Source organism: Limanda limanda, chromosome 18, assembly GCF_963576545.1.
Source record: "Limanda limanda chromosome 18, fLimLim1.1, whole genome shotgun sequence".
NCBI classification, from domain to species: domain Eukaryota; kingdom Metazoa; phylum Chordata; class Actinopteri; order Pleuronectiformes; family Pleuronectidae; genus Limanda; species Limanda limanda.
In genome coordinates, this window is record NC_083653.1 from 733,889 (window position 1) to 748,888 (window position 15,000).

At 46.5% G+C, this 15,000-nt stretch overlaps 1 protein-coding gene across 1 annotated transcript in view; it reads left to right on the forward strand.

Annotated features, from left to right (window-relative positions):
• Window positions 1–13,337, forward strand: part of nmbr (neuromedin B receptor) — a 16,063-nt gene extending 2,726 nt beyond the window's left edge. Inside the window, exons 2-5 of the mRNA XM_061091896.1 lie at window positions 6,382–6,523; window positions 6,686–6,901; window positions 12,317–12,555; window positions 13,193–13,337. Coding sequence (XP_060947879.1) covers window positions 6,382–6,523; window positions 6,686–6,901; window positions 12,317–12,555; window positions 13,193–13,337 — 742 coding nt within the window. The remainder of the gene's footprint in view (window positions 1–6,381; window positions 6,524–6,685; window positions 6,902–12,316; window positions 12,556–13,192) is intronic.
• The last annotated feature ends 1,663 nt before the right edge of the window (window positions 13,338–15,000 follow it).

Below are 15,000 nucleotides of genomic sequence, written 5' to 3' on the forward strand. Positions count from 1 at the left end.
GTTAAGAGAAGCTGACGGTCAGATCTCCCTCAGGGAAGCACCAGACCAACAGGCTGCACATATACATACATATATATATATATATAAATGTATATCTGCAGCCTGTTGTGAGCTCCCCGTCAAGTTCATGCAGACGACTGCAGGTGTCTGACAATAAGGTTATAGATCAATATGACTTTTATACGAAGAGAACAGTCATCTTCTCCACAGGTGAAAAGTTCAATAAACCCGTGGTGTGACTGTATATAGAGATGATCACTGACTGTATACAAACACCATCACTGACTATATACAAACACCATCACTGACTGTATATAAAGAGAATCAGTGGCTGTATATAAAGATGATCAGTGGCTGTATATAAAGAGAATCACTGACTGTATATAAAGAGAATCAGTGGCTGTATATAAAGAGATTCACTGACTGTATATAAAGAGAATCAGTGGCTGTATATAAAGAGAATCACTGACTGTATATAAAGACCATCACTGACTGTATATAAAGACCATCACTGACTGTATATAAAGAGAATCACTGACTGTATATAAAGACCATCACTGACTGTATATAAAGAGAATCACTGACTGTATATAAAGACCATCACTGACTGTATATAAAGAGAATCACTGACTGTATATACAGAGAATCACTGACTGTATATAAAGACCATCACTGACTGTATATAAAGACCATCACTGACTGTATATAAAGAGAATCACTGACTGTATATAAAGACCATCACTGACTGTATATAAAGAGAATCACTGACTGTATATACAGAGAATCACTGACTGTATATAAAGACCATCACTGACTGTATATAAAGACCATCACTGACTGTATATAAAGACCATCACTGACTGTATATAAAGACCATCACTGACTGTATATAAAGACCATCACTGACTGTATATAAAGACCATCACTGACTGTATATAAAGACCATCACTGACTGTATATAAAGAGAATCACTGACTGTATATAAAGAGAATCACTGACTGTATATAAAGAGAATCACTGACTGTATATAAAGAGAATCACTGACTGTATACAAACACCATCAGTGATTGGACGTTGTGTTTTCAGACTGAGACGCTGATTGAAGGTCAGACAGCTCAGACCTCAGGGGACAGTTTGAGTTTCTAAAACTACACTGTGTGTGTCGGTGTGTGTGTGTAGGTGTGTGTGTGTGTAGGTGTGTGAGTGTGTGTGTGTGTGTGTGTGTGTGTGTGTGTGTGTGTGTGTGTGTGTAGGTGTGTGAGTGTGTGTGTGTGTGTGTGTGTGTGTGTGTGTGTGTGTGTGTGTGTGTGTGTGTGTGAGTAAAGGTCAGTACACGTTGTGTTATTCATGGAGCAGCAGAAATCTTCAGGTTCAAATCCAGAGTTTGACCTTTGACATTTAAGATGATGAACAGAAACAGTCGAACATTTATTCAGCAGCTGGAGTTTATACATGTAGCAGGTGGAAGGATGAAGGGATGAAGGATGAAGGGATGAAGGGAAGAAGGATGAAGGGATGAAGGATGAAGGATGAAGGATGAACGGATGAAGGATGAAGGATGAAGGATGAAGGATGAAGGATGAAGGATGAAGGATGAAAGGATGAAGGGAAGGAGGATGAAAGGATGAACGATGAAGGATGAAGGATGAAGGGAAGGAGGATGAAGGCTGAAGGATGAAGGGAAGGAGGATGAAGGCTGAAGGATGAAGGATGAAGGATGAAGGATGAAAGGATGAAGGATGAATGCTGAAGGATGAAGGGATGAAGGATGAAGGATGAAGGATGAAGGGATGAAGGATGAAGGATGAAGGATGAAGGATGAAGGGATGAAGGATGAAGGATGAAGGGATGAAGGATGAAGGATGAAGGATGAAGGATGAAGGATGAATGGAAGGATGATGAAGGATGAAAGGATGAAGGGAAGGAGGATGAAAGGATGAAGGATGAAGGATGAAGGATGAAGGATGAAGGATGAATGGAAGGAGGATGAAAGGATGAACGATGAAGGATGAAGGATGAATGGAAGGAGGATGAAGGATGAAGGATGAAGGGAAGGAGGATGAAGGCTGAAGGATGAAGGATGAAAGGATGAAGGATGAAGGCTGAAGGATGAAGGGATGAAGGATGAAGGATGAATGGAAGGAGGATGAAGGATGAAGGATGAAAGGATGAAGGGAAGGAGGATGAAAGGATGAACGATGAAGGATGAAGGATGAAGGGAAGGAGGATGAAGGATGAAGGATGAATGGAAGGAGGATGAAGGATGAAGGATGAAGGGAAGGAGGATGAAGGCTGAAGGATGAATGGAAGGAGGATGAAGGGATGAAGGATGAAGGATGAAGGATGAAGGATGAAGGATGAAGGCTGAATGGATGAATGGAAGGAGGGAAGGAGGGAAGGATAGAAGGAGGGAAGGAGGGAAGGAGGGAAGGAGGGAAGAAGGGAAGGAGGGAAGGTGGATGAAGGATGAAGGATGAAGGATGGATGAATGGATGAAGGGAAGGAGGAAAGGAGGATGAAGGATGAAGGATGAAGGATGAAGGATGGATGACTGGATGAAGGGAAGGAGGATGAAAGGATGAACGATGAAGGATGAAGGATGAAGGGAAGGAGGATGAAGGATGAAGGATGAATGGAAGGAGGATGAAGGATGAAGGATGAAGGGAAGGAGGATGAAGGCTGAAGGATGAATGGAAGAAGGATGAAGGATGAAGGATGAAGGATGAAGGATGAAGGATGAAGGCTGAATGGATGAATGGAAGGAGGGAAGGAGGGAAGGATAGAAGGAGGGAAGGAGGGAAGGAGGGAAGGAGGGAAGAAGGGAAGGAGGGAAGGTGGATGAAGGATGAAGGATGAAGGATGGATGAATGGATGAAGGGAAGGAGGAAAGGAGGATGAAGGATGAAGGATGAAGGATGAATGGAAGGAGGATGAAGGCTGAAGGCTGAAGGATGAAGGATGAATGGAAGGAGGATGAAGGGATGAAGGATGAAGGATGAAGGATGAAGGATGAAGGATGAAGGCTGAAGGATGAAGGGATGAAGGATGAAGGATGAAGGATGAAGGACGAAGGATGAAGGATGAATGGATGAATGGAAGGAGGGAAGGAGGGAAGGATAGAAGGAGGGAAGAAGGGAAGGAGGGAAGGAGGGAAGGTGGATGAAGGATGAAGGATGGATGAATGGATGAAGGGAAGGAGGGATGAAGGATGAAGGGAAGGAGGGAAGGAGGGAAGGAGGGAAGGAGGGATGAAGGATGAAGGATGAAGGATGAAGGGATGAAGGGATGAAGGATGAAGGATGGATGACTGGCTGATTAGAGGCTCTGTCTCTTCTCAATCATCTGAACAGGTTGAACGATGCGTTCACTGACTGTAGGACACACCGGTCTCTCACGTGTCCTTCATCACGTCACAGTTTTCCTCTTCGTCGTCAGCTCGTGTCATTATTGGGTTTTCTCTGACCCCGCCCCCTCTCAGGGGAGGACGGCCCCAGAGAGGGGGCGGGGTCTCACCTCCTGGCTCCGCTGTTGGACAGGAGCTCCATCAGGCTTCCTCCTCCTGCTCCGTCAGCCGGTTGTTTACCAACAGCTCCTCTGAATCACCGGCTCGTTACCGGGAAACTCATTTCCTGACCTCAGGACTCGGGGCAGCACTCCGGCCCGGTGCCGGACCCTGATGGTTCCTAACGAGGCCTAACGACACTAAAAGCCACTAACGAGCCCAGAACGACTCTCCACTCGCCCAAAGCTCCTGAGGAGCAGAAGAGCTGATGCACGATTAGCAGAAGGATTGGAGAGCTGCTACTGGAGCTCTAATCACTTCCTGTCAACATGATGCACACAGATACCCACGAACACCAGGCCGCTGCCGCTGGGGGCCAGAGGGGGTCGGCAACCCCCCCCCCCCTGTGTGAACGTGGAGCATTCAGGTTTGATACCGGTGCTAAATCAACACTGTAAACACAGCATGGGGTCTCACCAGGTCCAGAACCAACACAGCATGGGGTCTCACCAGTTCCAGAACCAACAGCAGGTTTACAGGTTCTGGATCTGTTTGATCTCCACAGTCCTAAATGCTGCGCGTATGTAAAGTATCATAGGATAATATATGCTATGAATTATTTATACACGTAAAACATTTAAATGAATTAAATTCATCATCATTGCAGCACATTACCAACACCAGATCAGTGATATGTACAGCTGTGTAGACGACTGTAGATATCAGTTGATTGATTATAAAGAAGTCTCTGTCACTCAACCTATGTTAAACTAGATATCTAACGAGGCCTAAAATCGTCATTACAAACCAGGGGTCAGAGGTCACATCGTCCTGGCAACAGAGGAAAGAAAAGGTTTGTGTGACGGAGAATCGGAATATTAATAAAAGGATTAGAAGGAGAAAGAAAGAATCCTCTTTGTTATTCAAATCAATTTCTCTTTCCGCTCTGTGACCGCAGGAGATCTGAGACGGGAGAAACATCCGCCGCCATGTTGGTTTCTTGATAGAGCGATTGTTTAATAGGATGTCTTATTGTGAAAGGCCAGGGGGGGTCAGAGGACATCAAAGATGATGAAGAGGAGTCGAGGAAGATGAGGAGGAAAGATGGGAGAGAAGTGATCGACTCTGAGGAGCGATCGATGAAGTGACTCATCGTTCTTCTGAGAAACTCAACAGAGTCAAATCAAAAGTAGAAAACCCGAAGTGAGGTTAGAGAAAGTTGGTACTGTAACAGGTTTTACTCTGATATTTATCAGGATTAAACAATAACTACTGAACAGATTAGCAGGAAATCTGAGGATGTCACAGAATACGTTTTTATAATCTGACACATGAAGGATTATTCATCTCTTTCTATAGCATTTTGAGATGAAAACGTTTTTAATATCGTTGCTGAATTCTCAGAGATTAATTCATGGATCTTAATCAGACATATTTAGAGAACTGGTATTAATGAGTTTGATGCAGTTTGAATTTCAGGGACTGTGACTTTAGTTTCTCTCTGTGTTTTGTTAAGTAATGTTGATTAACCTGCTGGTATCAAACATATATATATATATATATATATATACTGTATATATATGTATGTAGCGAGCCTGCAGTTATCTTGAATAAGGTATTTCTGTTGCTCCTCTCCTCCCGTCGCTGCTCGTCCTGATGAGTGAATGAATGTGAAGCAGCAGGTTTCAGTTTCCATTGAATAAACTGGTGCAGGTGTGAAAAGAGCAGGTGTGAAGCAGACTGAGAGCAAGAAGCTCTTCAGCTTCTACATGGCACAGATGTGTGTGTCAGTGTGTGTATTCAAAGCACACACACCGACACACACCAACACACACCAACACACACCAACACACAAACAGACACACACCGACTCTCCTTGTTGTTCAGTTCACTTCAGTTTCAATAAAGAATGAATTTTACAACCGAGGCTTCGACTCGGACGTGAGTCGTCCATCTGTATTTTGATTCTGTATTTTGATTCTGTATTTTGATTCTGTATTTTGATTCTGTATTTTGATTCTGTATTTTGTTGACAGTGATGGTTGAAGTTATGATTATAAAACCTGGTCCTGCTCAGATGAACACGTCTGTCAGTACGAGCCGTGCTCTGCTCTGAGGATTTATAAATGCAGCTCCATGATTATACATAAAAATTGATTATGAACAAATTCCCATTGTTTTCCTCTGCAGCCACATTCTCATTAACTAACAAAAAGCCCAGAACCACTGATGCTGTCAGAAGAAAACTGATATAATTATGTAAATGATTTACATTTTCATAGCAGAGAGTCCAGAGTGTAAAATGGGTTTCATAACTGTTCTCCTTATTTCATTATGAACCTGCAGCAGCAGCTTGGTCTCATTTAATCTGATTATTCACAACCAGATTCAAAGTCAAATCCATATCTCTGATAGTGTTTGTGCTGCAGAATATTGACTTTGAGACGTTTTATGAAGATGCTCCTTGTTCCTGTCCTCTCGGAGGTGGAGGTCACCGCTGCAATGCATCATGGGAGCTGGCTGCACTTCCCATTAATGCCACTGTACAGACTGTAAAGGCACCAGTTTGTCTTGGAATGAATATCTGAAATACTTATTTATTTACACCAGCTTCAAGACAAATATAGCATTGATCATTATCAGAGTTTAGTGTTAAAAAGACATAAATGTCCCCTAGTTTTTCTATCAGGGACAAACATTCTGCCTGTGTCATGACAGCATGTCCTGCTCATACCTGCAGAGCCACGTGAGACTTTAACCACCACATGTCCCCAGAGACAAGTCGTCCATCAGCACAGAGCGGGAGTGTATCGCTGCCAGGAGACAAAGAGACTTATTATTGGATGTTTGACTGTTGTCTCTCTCTGTGTCTCTGACAGGTACAAGGCGATAGTGAACCCGATGGACATCCAGAAGTCCAGTGCCGTCTTCTGGACGTGTCTGAAAGCCGTTTGCATCTGGCTGCTGTCCGTCCTGCTCGCCGTCCCGGAGGCCGTCTTCTCCCAGCTCGTCACCATGCAGGTGAGACACGACGCACACGAGCTAACACACTCACTGTACGCACAGACAGGGGGGGGGGGGTGAATCCAGATCATTAGTGATGCATTCACTTTGTAGCTATGACAGACATGAACCAAAGTGAATCTGGATGAACCAGTCGTTTGACCTCTGTGATCCTCTCAGGGTCAGCGGGATCAAACCAACATCACCTTTGTGAACTGCGTTCCGTACCCGCTGTCCAATCAGATGCATCCCAAGATCCACTCCGTGATGATCTTCCTGGTTTACTTCCTGATCCCTCTCACCATCATCTCGGTGTACTACTTCCACATCGCCCGCACGCTGGTGAAGAGCGCCCACGACATGCCGGGCGAGGTCAGCGAACACACCAAGAGACAGGTGAGCGCCGGGTGGAAGGATGAATGACCGGATGAACCCAGTTCTGCTCACTGGGATGTGAACAGCTCATTACACAGGTCGCACTTTGCTTTACTTGAGTCCAGATTTTCAGGATTTGAGCTTTTAACTGCGTTGAAGTCGCTGACTCATCGTGTTCCGTCGGCTCGAAGCAGAAATCTGAGCCGGGGAACTTTGAGTTTTGTCTGAACTGAGTAAAGTGTGTGAGCATGAAGACATCCAGTCTCTCCACAGCCAGAGGAGGCGTCTCCTGGGATCTCTGACCTTGAACGGTCTGAAGTTTAGTTAAAAGCAAATCGCCTCGGACGAGAAGCTTTTCACACCCCCGACCTCCGACGGGGGGGGGTCGCCTGTCGCTCTGATGAGTGATCGCTTCAGACGAGAGGAGGTCAGGGCGAGGGGCGGAATTAAAAGAGCGTTAGCGGCAGGTCTGATGTTAGACTCTGTAAATATAGATGGACAACCTGTCAGCTTCCAAAACTGAGGCCAAAGTGTTTCCATGGCCCCCTGGTGGCCGGCTGCAGTACATGTTTCTTAAAGATGGTGTCTGTTATTTTGGGTAGTTCTTACAGGAAAACATCACACCCCCAGTTTTAGATGGAGAGAGCGATGAGTCACTTCTCACCAGAGACAAAGAGAAATCTCCTCACTTCATTGAACACTTTGCTGTGAGAGACTTCAGAGACGCTGAGTGTCCTCGGCTGCATGTCCCACCCCCCCACCCCCACCCCCCGAGGAAACTGAGAATCAATTTGGAGTCTTTACTCAGAAACAGACGGCTGCAGCTGTTCAAGTTCAGAAAAACAGCTTTAAATTAATTGTCTGTTATGAGAAAAATAATTTCTCCCCAGATGTAATAACGTGTCATCACTCATTAACACGTGTTGGAGCGATGTGTGGAACCTGAACGTTCTGTGTGAATCTCTCAGCCTCCGTGGAGACATTGTGTTGTGCTACTTCAACACTCAACATCAGCACAAAACAACAACAGCAGCAACAGTGACACATGCGACAAAAGACACAATTAAAATAGAAAAACATTTGTCGCAGCGTCAGCAGCACTCAGACTCCCTGCTCTCCCTCCTCATACACAGAAAACAATGAGTTCATATTTATTCATGAAACCTCAACAGAAGAAAAGCCCTCGAGCAACTCGCAGAGTTTACAGAAATAAACCGGACTGTGTGTGTGTGTCAGTGAGTGTGTGTGTACGTGTGTGTGTCTGTAAGTGTGTGTGTGTGTACCACAGCAGCAGGACACTATAGACTGTTCTGTCCGAGCTGAGGCACCTTCGGTTCTCGTTCACACGAACACTCAGTCGTGTGAGTCTGTGTGAGCCTGTGTGAGTCTGTGTGAATCTGTGTGACTCTCTGTGAGTCTGTGTGAGTCTGTGTGAGTCTGTGTGAGTCTGTGTGGGTCTGTGTGAGTCTGTGTGAGTCTGTGTGAGTCTGTGTGACTCTCTGTGAGTCTGTGTGAGTCTGTGTGAGTCTGTGTGAGTCTGTGTGAGTCTGTGTGACTCTGTGTGAGTCTGTGTGAGTCTGTGTGAGACTGTGTGAGTCTGTGTGAGTCTGTGTGAGGCTGTGTGAGTCTGTGTGAGTCTTTGTGAGTCTCTGTGAGTCTGTGTGAGTCTGTGTGAGTCTGTGTGCGTCTGTGTGAGTCTGTGTGAGCCTAAGTGAGTCTGTCTGAGTCTGTGTGAGTCTGTGTGCGTCTGTGTGCGTCTGTGTGAGTCTGTGTGAGTCTGTGTGAGCCTAAGTGAGTCTGTGTGAGTCTGTGTGCGTCTGTGTGAACCTAAGTGAGTCTGTGTGAGTCTGTGTGAGTCTGTGTGAGCCTAAGTGAGTCTGTGTGAGTCTGTGTGAGTCTGTGTGAGCCTAAGTGAGTCTGTGTGAGCCTGTGTGAGCCTGTGTGAGGCTGTGTGAGTCTGTGTGCGTCTGTGTGGGTCTGTGTGAGTCTGTGTGAGTCTGTGTGAGCCTGTGTGCGTCTGTGTGAGTCTGTGTGAGTCTGTGTGAGTCTGTGTGAGTCTGTGTGCGTCTGTGTGAGTCTGTGTGAGTCTGTGTGAGTCTGTGTGAGTCTGTGTGAGGCTGTGTGAGTCTGTGTGAGTCTTTGTGAGTCTCTGTGAGTCTGTGTGAGTCTGTGTGAGTCTGTGTGCGTCTGTGTGAGTCTGTGTGAGCCTGTGTGAGTCTGTGTGAATCTGTGTGCATCTGTGTGAGCCTGTGTGAGCCTGTGTGAGGCTGTGTGAGTCTGTGTGCGTCTGTGTGGGTCTGTGTGAGGCTGTGTGAGTCTGTGTGCGTCTGTGTGGGTCTGTGTGAGTCTGTGTGAGCCTGTGTGAGCCTGTGTGAGCCTGTGTGAGTCTGTGTGAGTCTCTGTGAGTCTGTGTGAGTCTGTGTGAGTCTGTGTGAGCCTGTGTGAGTCTGTGTGAGTCTGTGTGAGTCTGTGTGAGGCTGTGTGAGTCTGTGTGAGTCTTTGTGAGTCTCTGTGAGTCTGTGTGAGTCTGTGTGAGTCTGTGTGCGTCTGTGTGAGTCTGTGTGAGCCTGTGTGAGTCTGTGTGAATCTGTGTGCGTCTGTGTGAGTCTGTGTGAGTCTGTGTGAGTCTGTGTGAGTCTGTGTGTGTCTGTGTGAGCCTGTGTGAGCCTGTGTGAGTCTGTGTGAGTCTGTGTGAGTCTGTGTGCGTCTGTGTGAGTCTGTGTGCGTCTGTGTGAGTCTGTGTGAGTCTGTGTGAGTCTCTGTGAGTCTGTGTGCGTCTGTGTGCGTCTGTGTGAGTCTGTGTGAGTCTGTGTGAGTCTGTGTGCGTCTGTGTGAGTCTGTGTGCGTCTGTGTGAGTCTGTGTGAGTCTGTGTGAGTCTCTGTGAGTCTGTGTGAGTCTGTGTGAATCTGTGTGAGCCTGTGTGAGCCTGTGTGAGTCTGTGTGAGTCTGTGTGAGTCTGTGTGAGGCTGTGTGAGTCTGTGTGCGTCTGTGTGGGTCTGTGTGAGTCTGTGTGAGCCTGTGTGAGCCTGTGTGAGCCTGTGTGAGTCTGTGTGCGTCTGTGTGAGTCTGTGTGAGTCTGTGTGAGTCTGTGTGAATCTGTGTGAGTCTGTGTGAGTCTGTGTGAGTCTGTGTGAGTCTGTGTGAATCTGTGTGAGCCTGTGTGAGCCTGTGTGAGTCTGTGTGAGTCTCTGTGAGTCTGTGTGAGTCTGTGTGAGTCTGTGTGAGCCTGTGTGAGTCTGTGTGAGTCTGTGTGAGTCTGTGTGAGGCTGTGTGAGTCTGTGTGAGTCTTTGTGAGTCTCTGTGAGTCTGTGTGAGTCTGTGTGAGTCTGTGTGCGTCTGTGTGAGTCTGTGTGAGCCTGTGTGAGTCTGTGTGAATCTGTGTGCGTCTGTGTGAGTCTGTGTGAGTCTGTGTGAGTCTGTGTGAGTCTGTGTGTGTCTGTGTGAGCCTGTGTGAGCCTGTGTGAGTCTGTGTGAGTCTGTGTGAGTCTGTGTGCGTCTGTGTGAGTCTGTGTGCGTCTGTGTGAGTCTGTGTGAGTCTGTGTGAGTCTCTGTGAGTCTGTGTGCGTCTGTGTGCGTCTGTGTGAGTCTGTGTGAGTCTGTGTGAGTCTGTGTGAGTCTGTGTGAGTCTGTGTGCGTCTGTGTGAGTCTGTGTGCGTCTGTGTGAGTCTGTGTGAGTCTGTGTGAGTCTCTGTGAGTCTGTGTGCGTCTGTGTGCGTCTGTGTGAGTCTGTGTGAGCCTGTGTGAGTCTGTGTGAGTCTGTGTGAGGCTGTGTGGGTCTGTGTGCGTCTGTGTGGGTCTGTGTGAGTGTGTGAAGCCGACAGGAGAACACATGTCTCTAATGGAGGCTGAGGAGAAACTATTAGTGATCTGAAGACAAGATGGATGCAGCTGCAGGTGTGTGTGTGTGTGTGTGTGTGTGTGTGTGTGTGTGTGTGTGTGTGTGTGTGTGTGTGTGTGTGTGTGTGTGTGTGCAAGCACAGATAAACTTGTTACACAGATTCCCATAATCACTGTTCCACAGGAGTTGAACTCAGCCCGACCAATCAGAGCAGCCGCCTGCAGCTCGGAGATCAGCTGCTTCCTCGTGTTTCGGAGGCGAGAAGCTTTCGAGCGTCGTCTCTTTCTCTCCGAGCAGAATCTAATTAGTCAAAGCAAATATAATTAACTTCTGCAGATGGACGAGCAGTCGATTCACTTTTCACTGAAACTGGGATGTGATCCGACATCGGGCTCCATCCACAGAGGTTTGATTAGAGAAGCATCACCTCTGCTGCAGATTAACGACTCTTCAGTCAAACCTGGAATCAAATCTGACGTTGAAACTGAACTGAAGGGACTTGATTATGTTTTTCTCCTTGTTTGAATTTGATATTTCCAGCAGTAAGAAAACTCGTAACATCTCCTCCTCCCATCATTTTGTTGTGATGTAAAATAAAATAAAAATGTTTTCCTCTCAAAGGGCTGAAGACAAATCAGAAAGATGACGAGTTGTTTCCTAGAACACCTGCTGCTTCTATCAGCTTCCTCGTTGCCATGATCCTCTTTTATGTACAAGTTTAAAACTAAACATGTAGTTATATTCCTATCGGAGTAACTTGTCTCTGGAAACATCACGAGTTCAGAAGGTCTGATGTGTTCGACCTTCAGAACACAGAGAAGCACTTTGAAAAACACTCTCCACATTTGAATGTTGTGTTTGTGTGGAGCGAGCTGACCTTTGTGAAACGTCTCTGATGAGCTGAGTATCTCACGAGGTCGAAGCAAGGACACACGAGACCAGGGAATCACTTAGAGAATCATTAACGCCATCGTCATGGAAACGCTTCTCCCTCCAATCAGGAAACAAACAAATTGTGTTGTACAGTTCTGAGCTGATGGAAGCATCTGATGATTTAAAACTGAAAACTGTGGATTCAGGACTCGTTCACACCTGGTTGGATTCAGAGCTTCAGACTCTTCAGTTCGGTCTGAACATCAGGTGTGAACGGTTCCTCAGAGCAGGAGAGGAGTTCTGGATCTGGATCCAACTGAACCAGGTTCTGTTGGTTTGCAGTGAAAACACTTTGTTGGAGAGTTTGGAGCAATCACAGGAAGTAGAGACAGAATTAAACAGTAGAAGAAGAGGAAGAGGAAGAGGAAGCAGCTTCTTCACCTCCGACGATATAATGTTTGACCCACGTTCACTTGGTGCATTTGAACTAGTGTTCATCATTTCATATTTGACTCAGAAATACACAAAAAATATTAAATCTGATCTTGTAAATTATGTTCTTTTTGGAGGACAGTGAACGTGTCATAGATCCACAGGTTGTAGAAATACTGAGCTTTATAATATTTCTATAACTCATGTTGTTTTTGAGAGATGAGCCTCGGTGATTCACAGCTTTTGATTCATAAATCCAGCAGCTGCTGATGATCTCTTCCTTCCCCTCCAGATGGAGACCAGGAAGCGTCTGTCTAAGATCGTGCTGGTGTTCGTGGGCCTGTTCGCCGTGTGCTGGTTCCCCAACCACGTGCTCTACATGTACCGCTCCTTCAACTACCACCAGGTGGACCTGTCCCTCGGCCACCTGGTCATCACGCTGCTGGCCCGAGTCCTCAGCTTCTCCTCGTCCTGCGTCAACCCGTTCGCCCTCTACCTGCTGAGCGAGAGCTTCCGCCGCCACTTCAACAGGTCGGTGGAGAACCAGCTGGGGGCGTGGCCTCCTGACAAGGCATCATGTGACCAACACACGTCACGTGACCAACACACGTCACGTGACCAACACACGTCACGTGACCAACACACGTCACGTGACCAACACGACCAACACACGTCACGGGACCAACACACATCACGTGACCAACACACGTCACGTGACCAACACGACCAAAACACGTCACGTGAGCAACACGACCAACACACATCACGTGACCAACACACGTGACCAACACACGTGACCAACACACGTCACGTGACCAACACGACAAACACACGTCACCAGAGAGTTAGAAGCACGTCAGAGTTTGACTGTGTGCGATCACGATCCAGACAAACACAAACACACAAACTTTATTTCAAGACTAAGATCAGTGAATGAAGTATTAAAAGAGTATTTTATTTTGAGCCCAAATCAAAACACAAACTGTCCACTCATTAAAGAGTTCCTTATATTCTGTTGAATATCTCCTTGAGTCATTCTGGTGTTTCTGAAAACAAATTTCTGAGGTCATAGTAATTATTAATTATATCATGAGCATGTTTCAAAGTTACAAGAACAATATCATTGATGACCTTTAACCTCCATCTGCTCGTTCTCCTCCCTCCTCAGTCAGCTGCGATGTGGGCGAGCTCCACGCCCTGAACGCCAGGCCAGCTACCTGCACAGCACCTCCCACATCCGCCTCACCTCCATCAAGAAGAACACGCCCACTGCCCTAGCAGCCAATGGCAATAGACAGGAAGTGGCGCTGTGAGCAGGGCGGCTGAGTCAGGCCCCCCCCCCCTCCGGAGGTCCGCGGACACATCCTGACTCCTGCAGCCGCAGCACCGGGGGAAACCATTCGATGCAAAGTGTAATCTGATTGGTGGAGAGTTGGACACGCCTCCTACCAGCTGCTCTCCACACGTCGGACTTCATCATCCTCATCTTCAGCTTGGCAAACACACAAGAAGTGCCTCATGGAAACACAGGGTCAGAGGTCGAAGGAAACAGAAATCCACGAAAGAGAGAAACAAAAGGCTTCAGTTTCCTGCAGGTTTATTAAAGTATGTTTTATAAATGTAGAGACTTTACTTGATATGTTGGATGAAGTTCTAGTGCGAGGAGAAGCTTCATCCATCCACAGGTCCCGGCTGAGAGGACGGTCGGGTCGGTGGCGTCCGGGTCGGTGGCGTCCGGGTCGGTGGCGTCCTGGTCGGTGGCGTCCTGGTCGGTGGCGTCCGGGTCGGTGGCGTCCTGGTCGGTGGCGTCCTGGTCGGTGGCGTCCTGGTCGGTGGCGTCCTGGTCGGTGGCGTCCTGGTCGGTGGCGTCCGCTCCTCATCGACGTGTCGGCTCTGGAAACTGCTTCTTTGTTTCTCAGCTGCTGGAATCAGACATTTCATTTATCTGGTGAATCTTTATCGATCCACTGACACAGAGGATGTGAGAGTTTGTCTTTGTGTCGGGGGGGAATGATGAAGAGGAGGCAGCGGGGGGGGGGGGGTGATGAAGAGGGGGACCAGACCCAGAGCAGCGGGGGGGGGTGATGCTTGAGGATTGAACTCTCACTCTCTGAACTCCTGCTGCAGAGAAACTGAAAACACTGAGTCCAACATCACCTGAAGGCTCGAGACCAACATGTAATAACTGAGTTATTAACTGAGTTATTAACTGAGTTATTAACTGAGTTATTAACTGAGTTATTAACTGAGTTATTAACTGAGTAATTAACTGAGTTATTAACTGAGTTATTAACTGAGTTATTAACTGAGTTATTAACTGAGTTATTAACTGAGTTATTAACTGAGTAATTAACTGAGTTATTAACTGAGTAATTAACTGAGTTATTAACTGAGTTATTAACTGAGTTATTAACTGAGTTATTAACTGAGTTATTAACTGAGTAATTAACTGAGTTATTAACTGAGTTATTAACTGAGTTATTAACTGAGTTATTAACTCCTCCTCCTCGAGAAGTGGTTTCAGAAAACATCCCTGAAAAAAAGTTAAAAGAGAAGAAAGAATTATTATTTAATATCTTTGCACAGTGTTGATTCCACAGATGTTTGTTCAGACTTTATTTATCGATGCTGTCGGGACGTGAAGAAGATCAAACCTGTAACCATCCAATCACAAGACACAAATAAGTGTTGTTATTATTATTGTCATTGTGTTGAGTCGTGCCAGTGTCACCAGTTGTGTTGATGGTTTTCATTCACTCAGGATTGTATCTTTCCTTGTTACTCACGATGTTATTGCGTTGGTGTGCGACTGTAACATGTGTGTAACTGTAACTGAGGATGTTCACAGGTTTGTGAGACAGGTTTGTGAGACAGGTTTGTGAGACAGGTTTGTGAGACAGGTTTGTGAGACAGGTTTGTGAGACGGGTTTGTGAGACGGGTTTGTGAGACGGGTTTGTGAGACAGGTTTGTGAGAC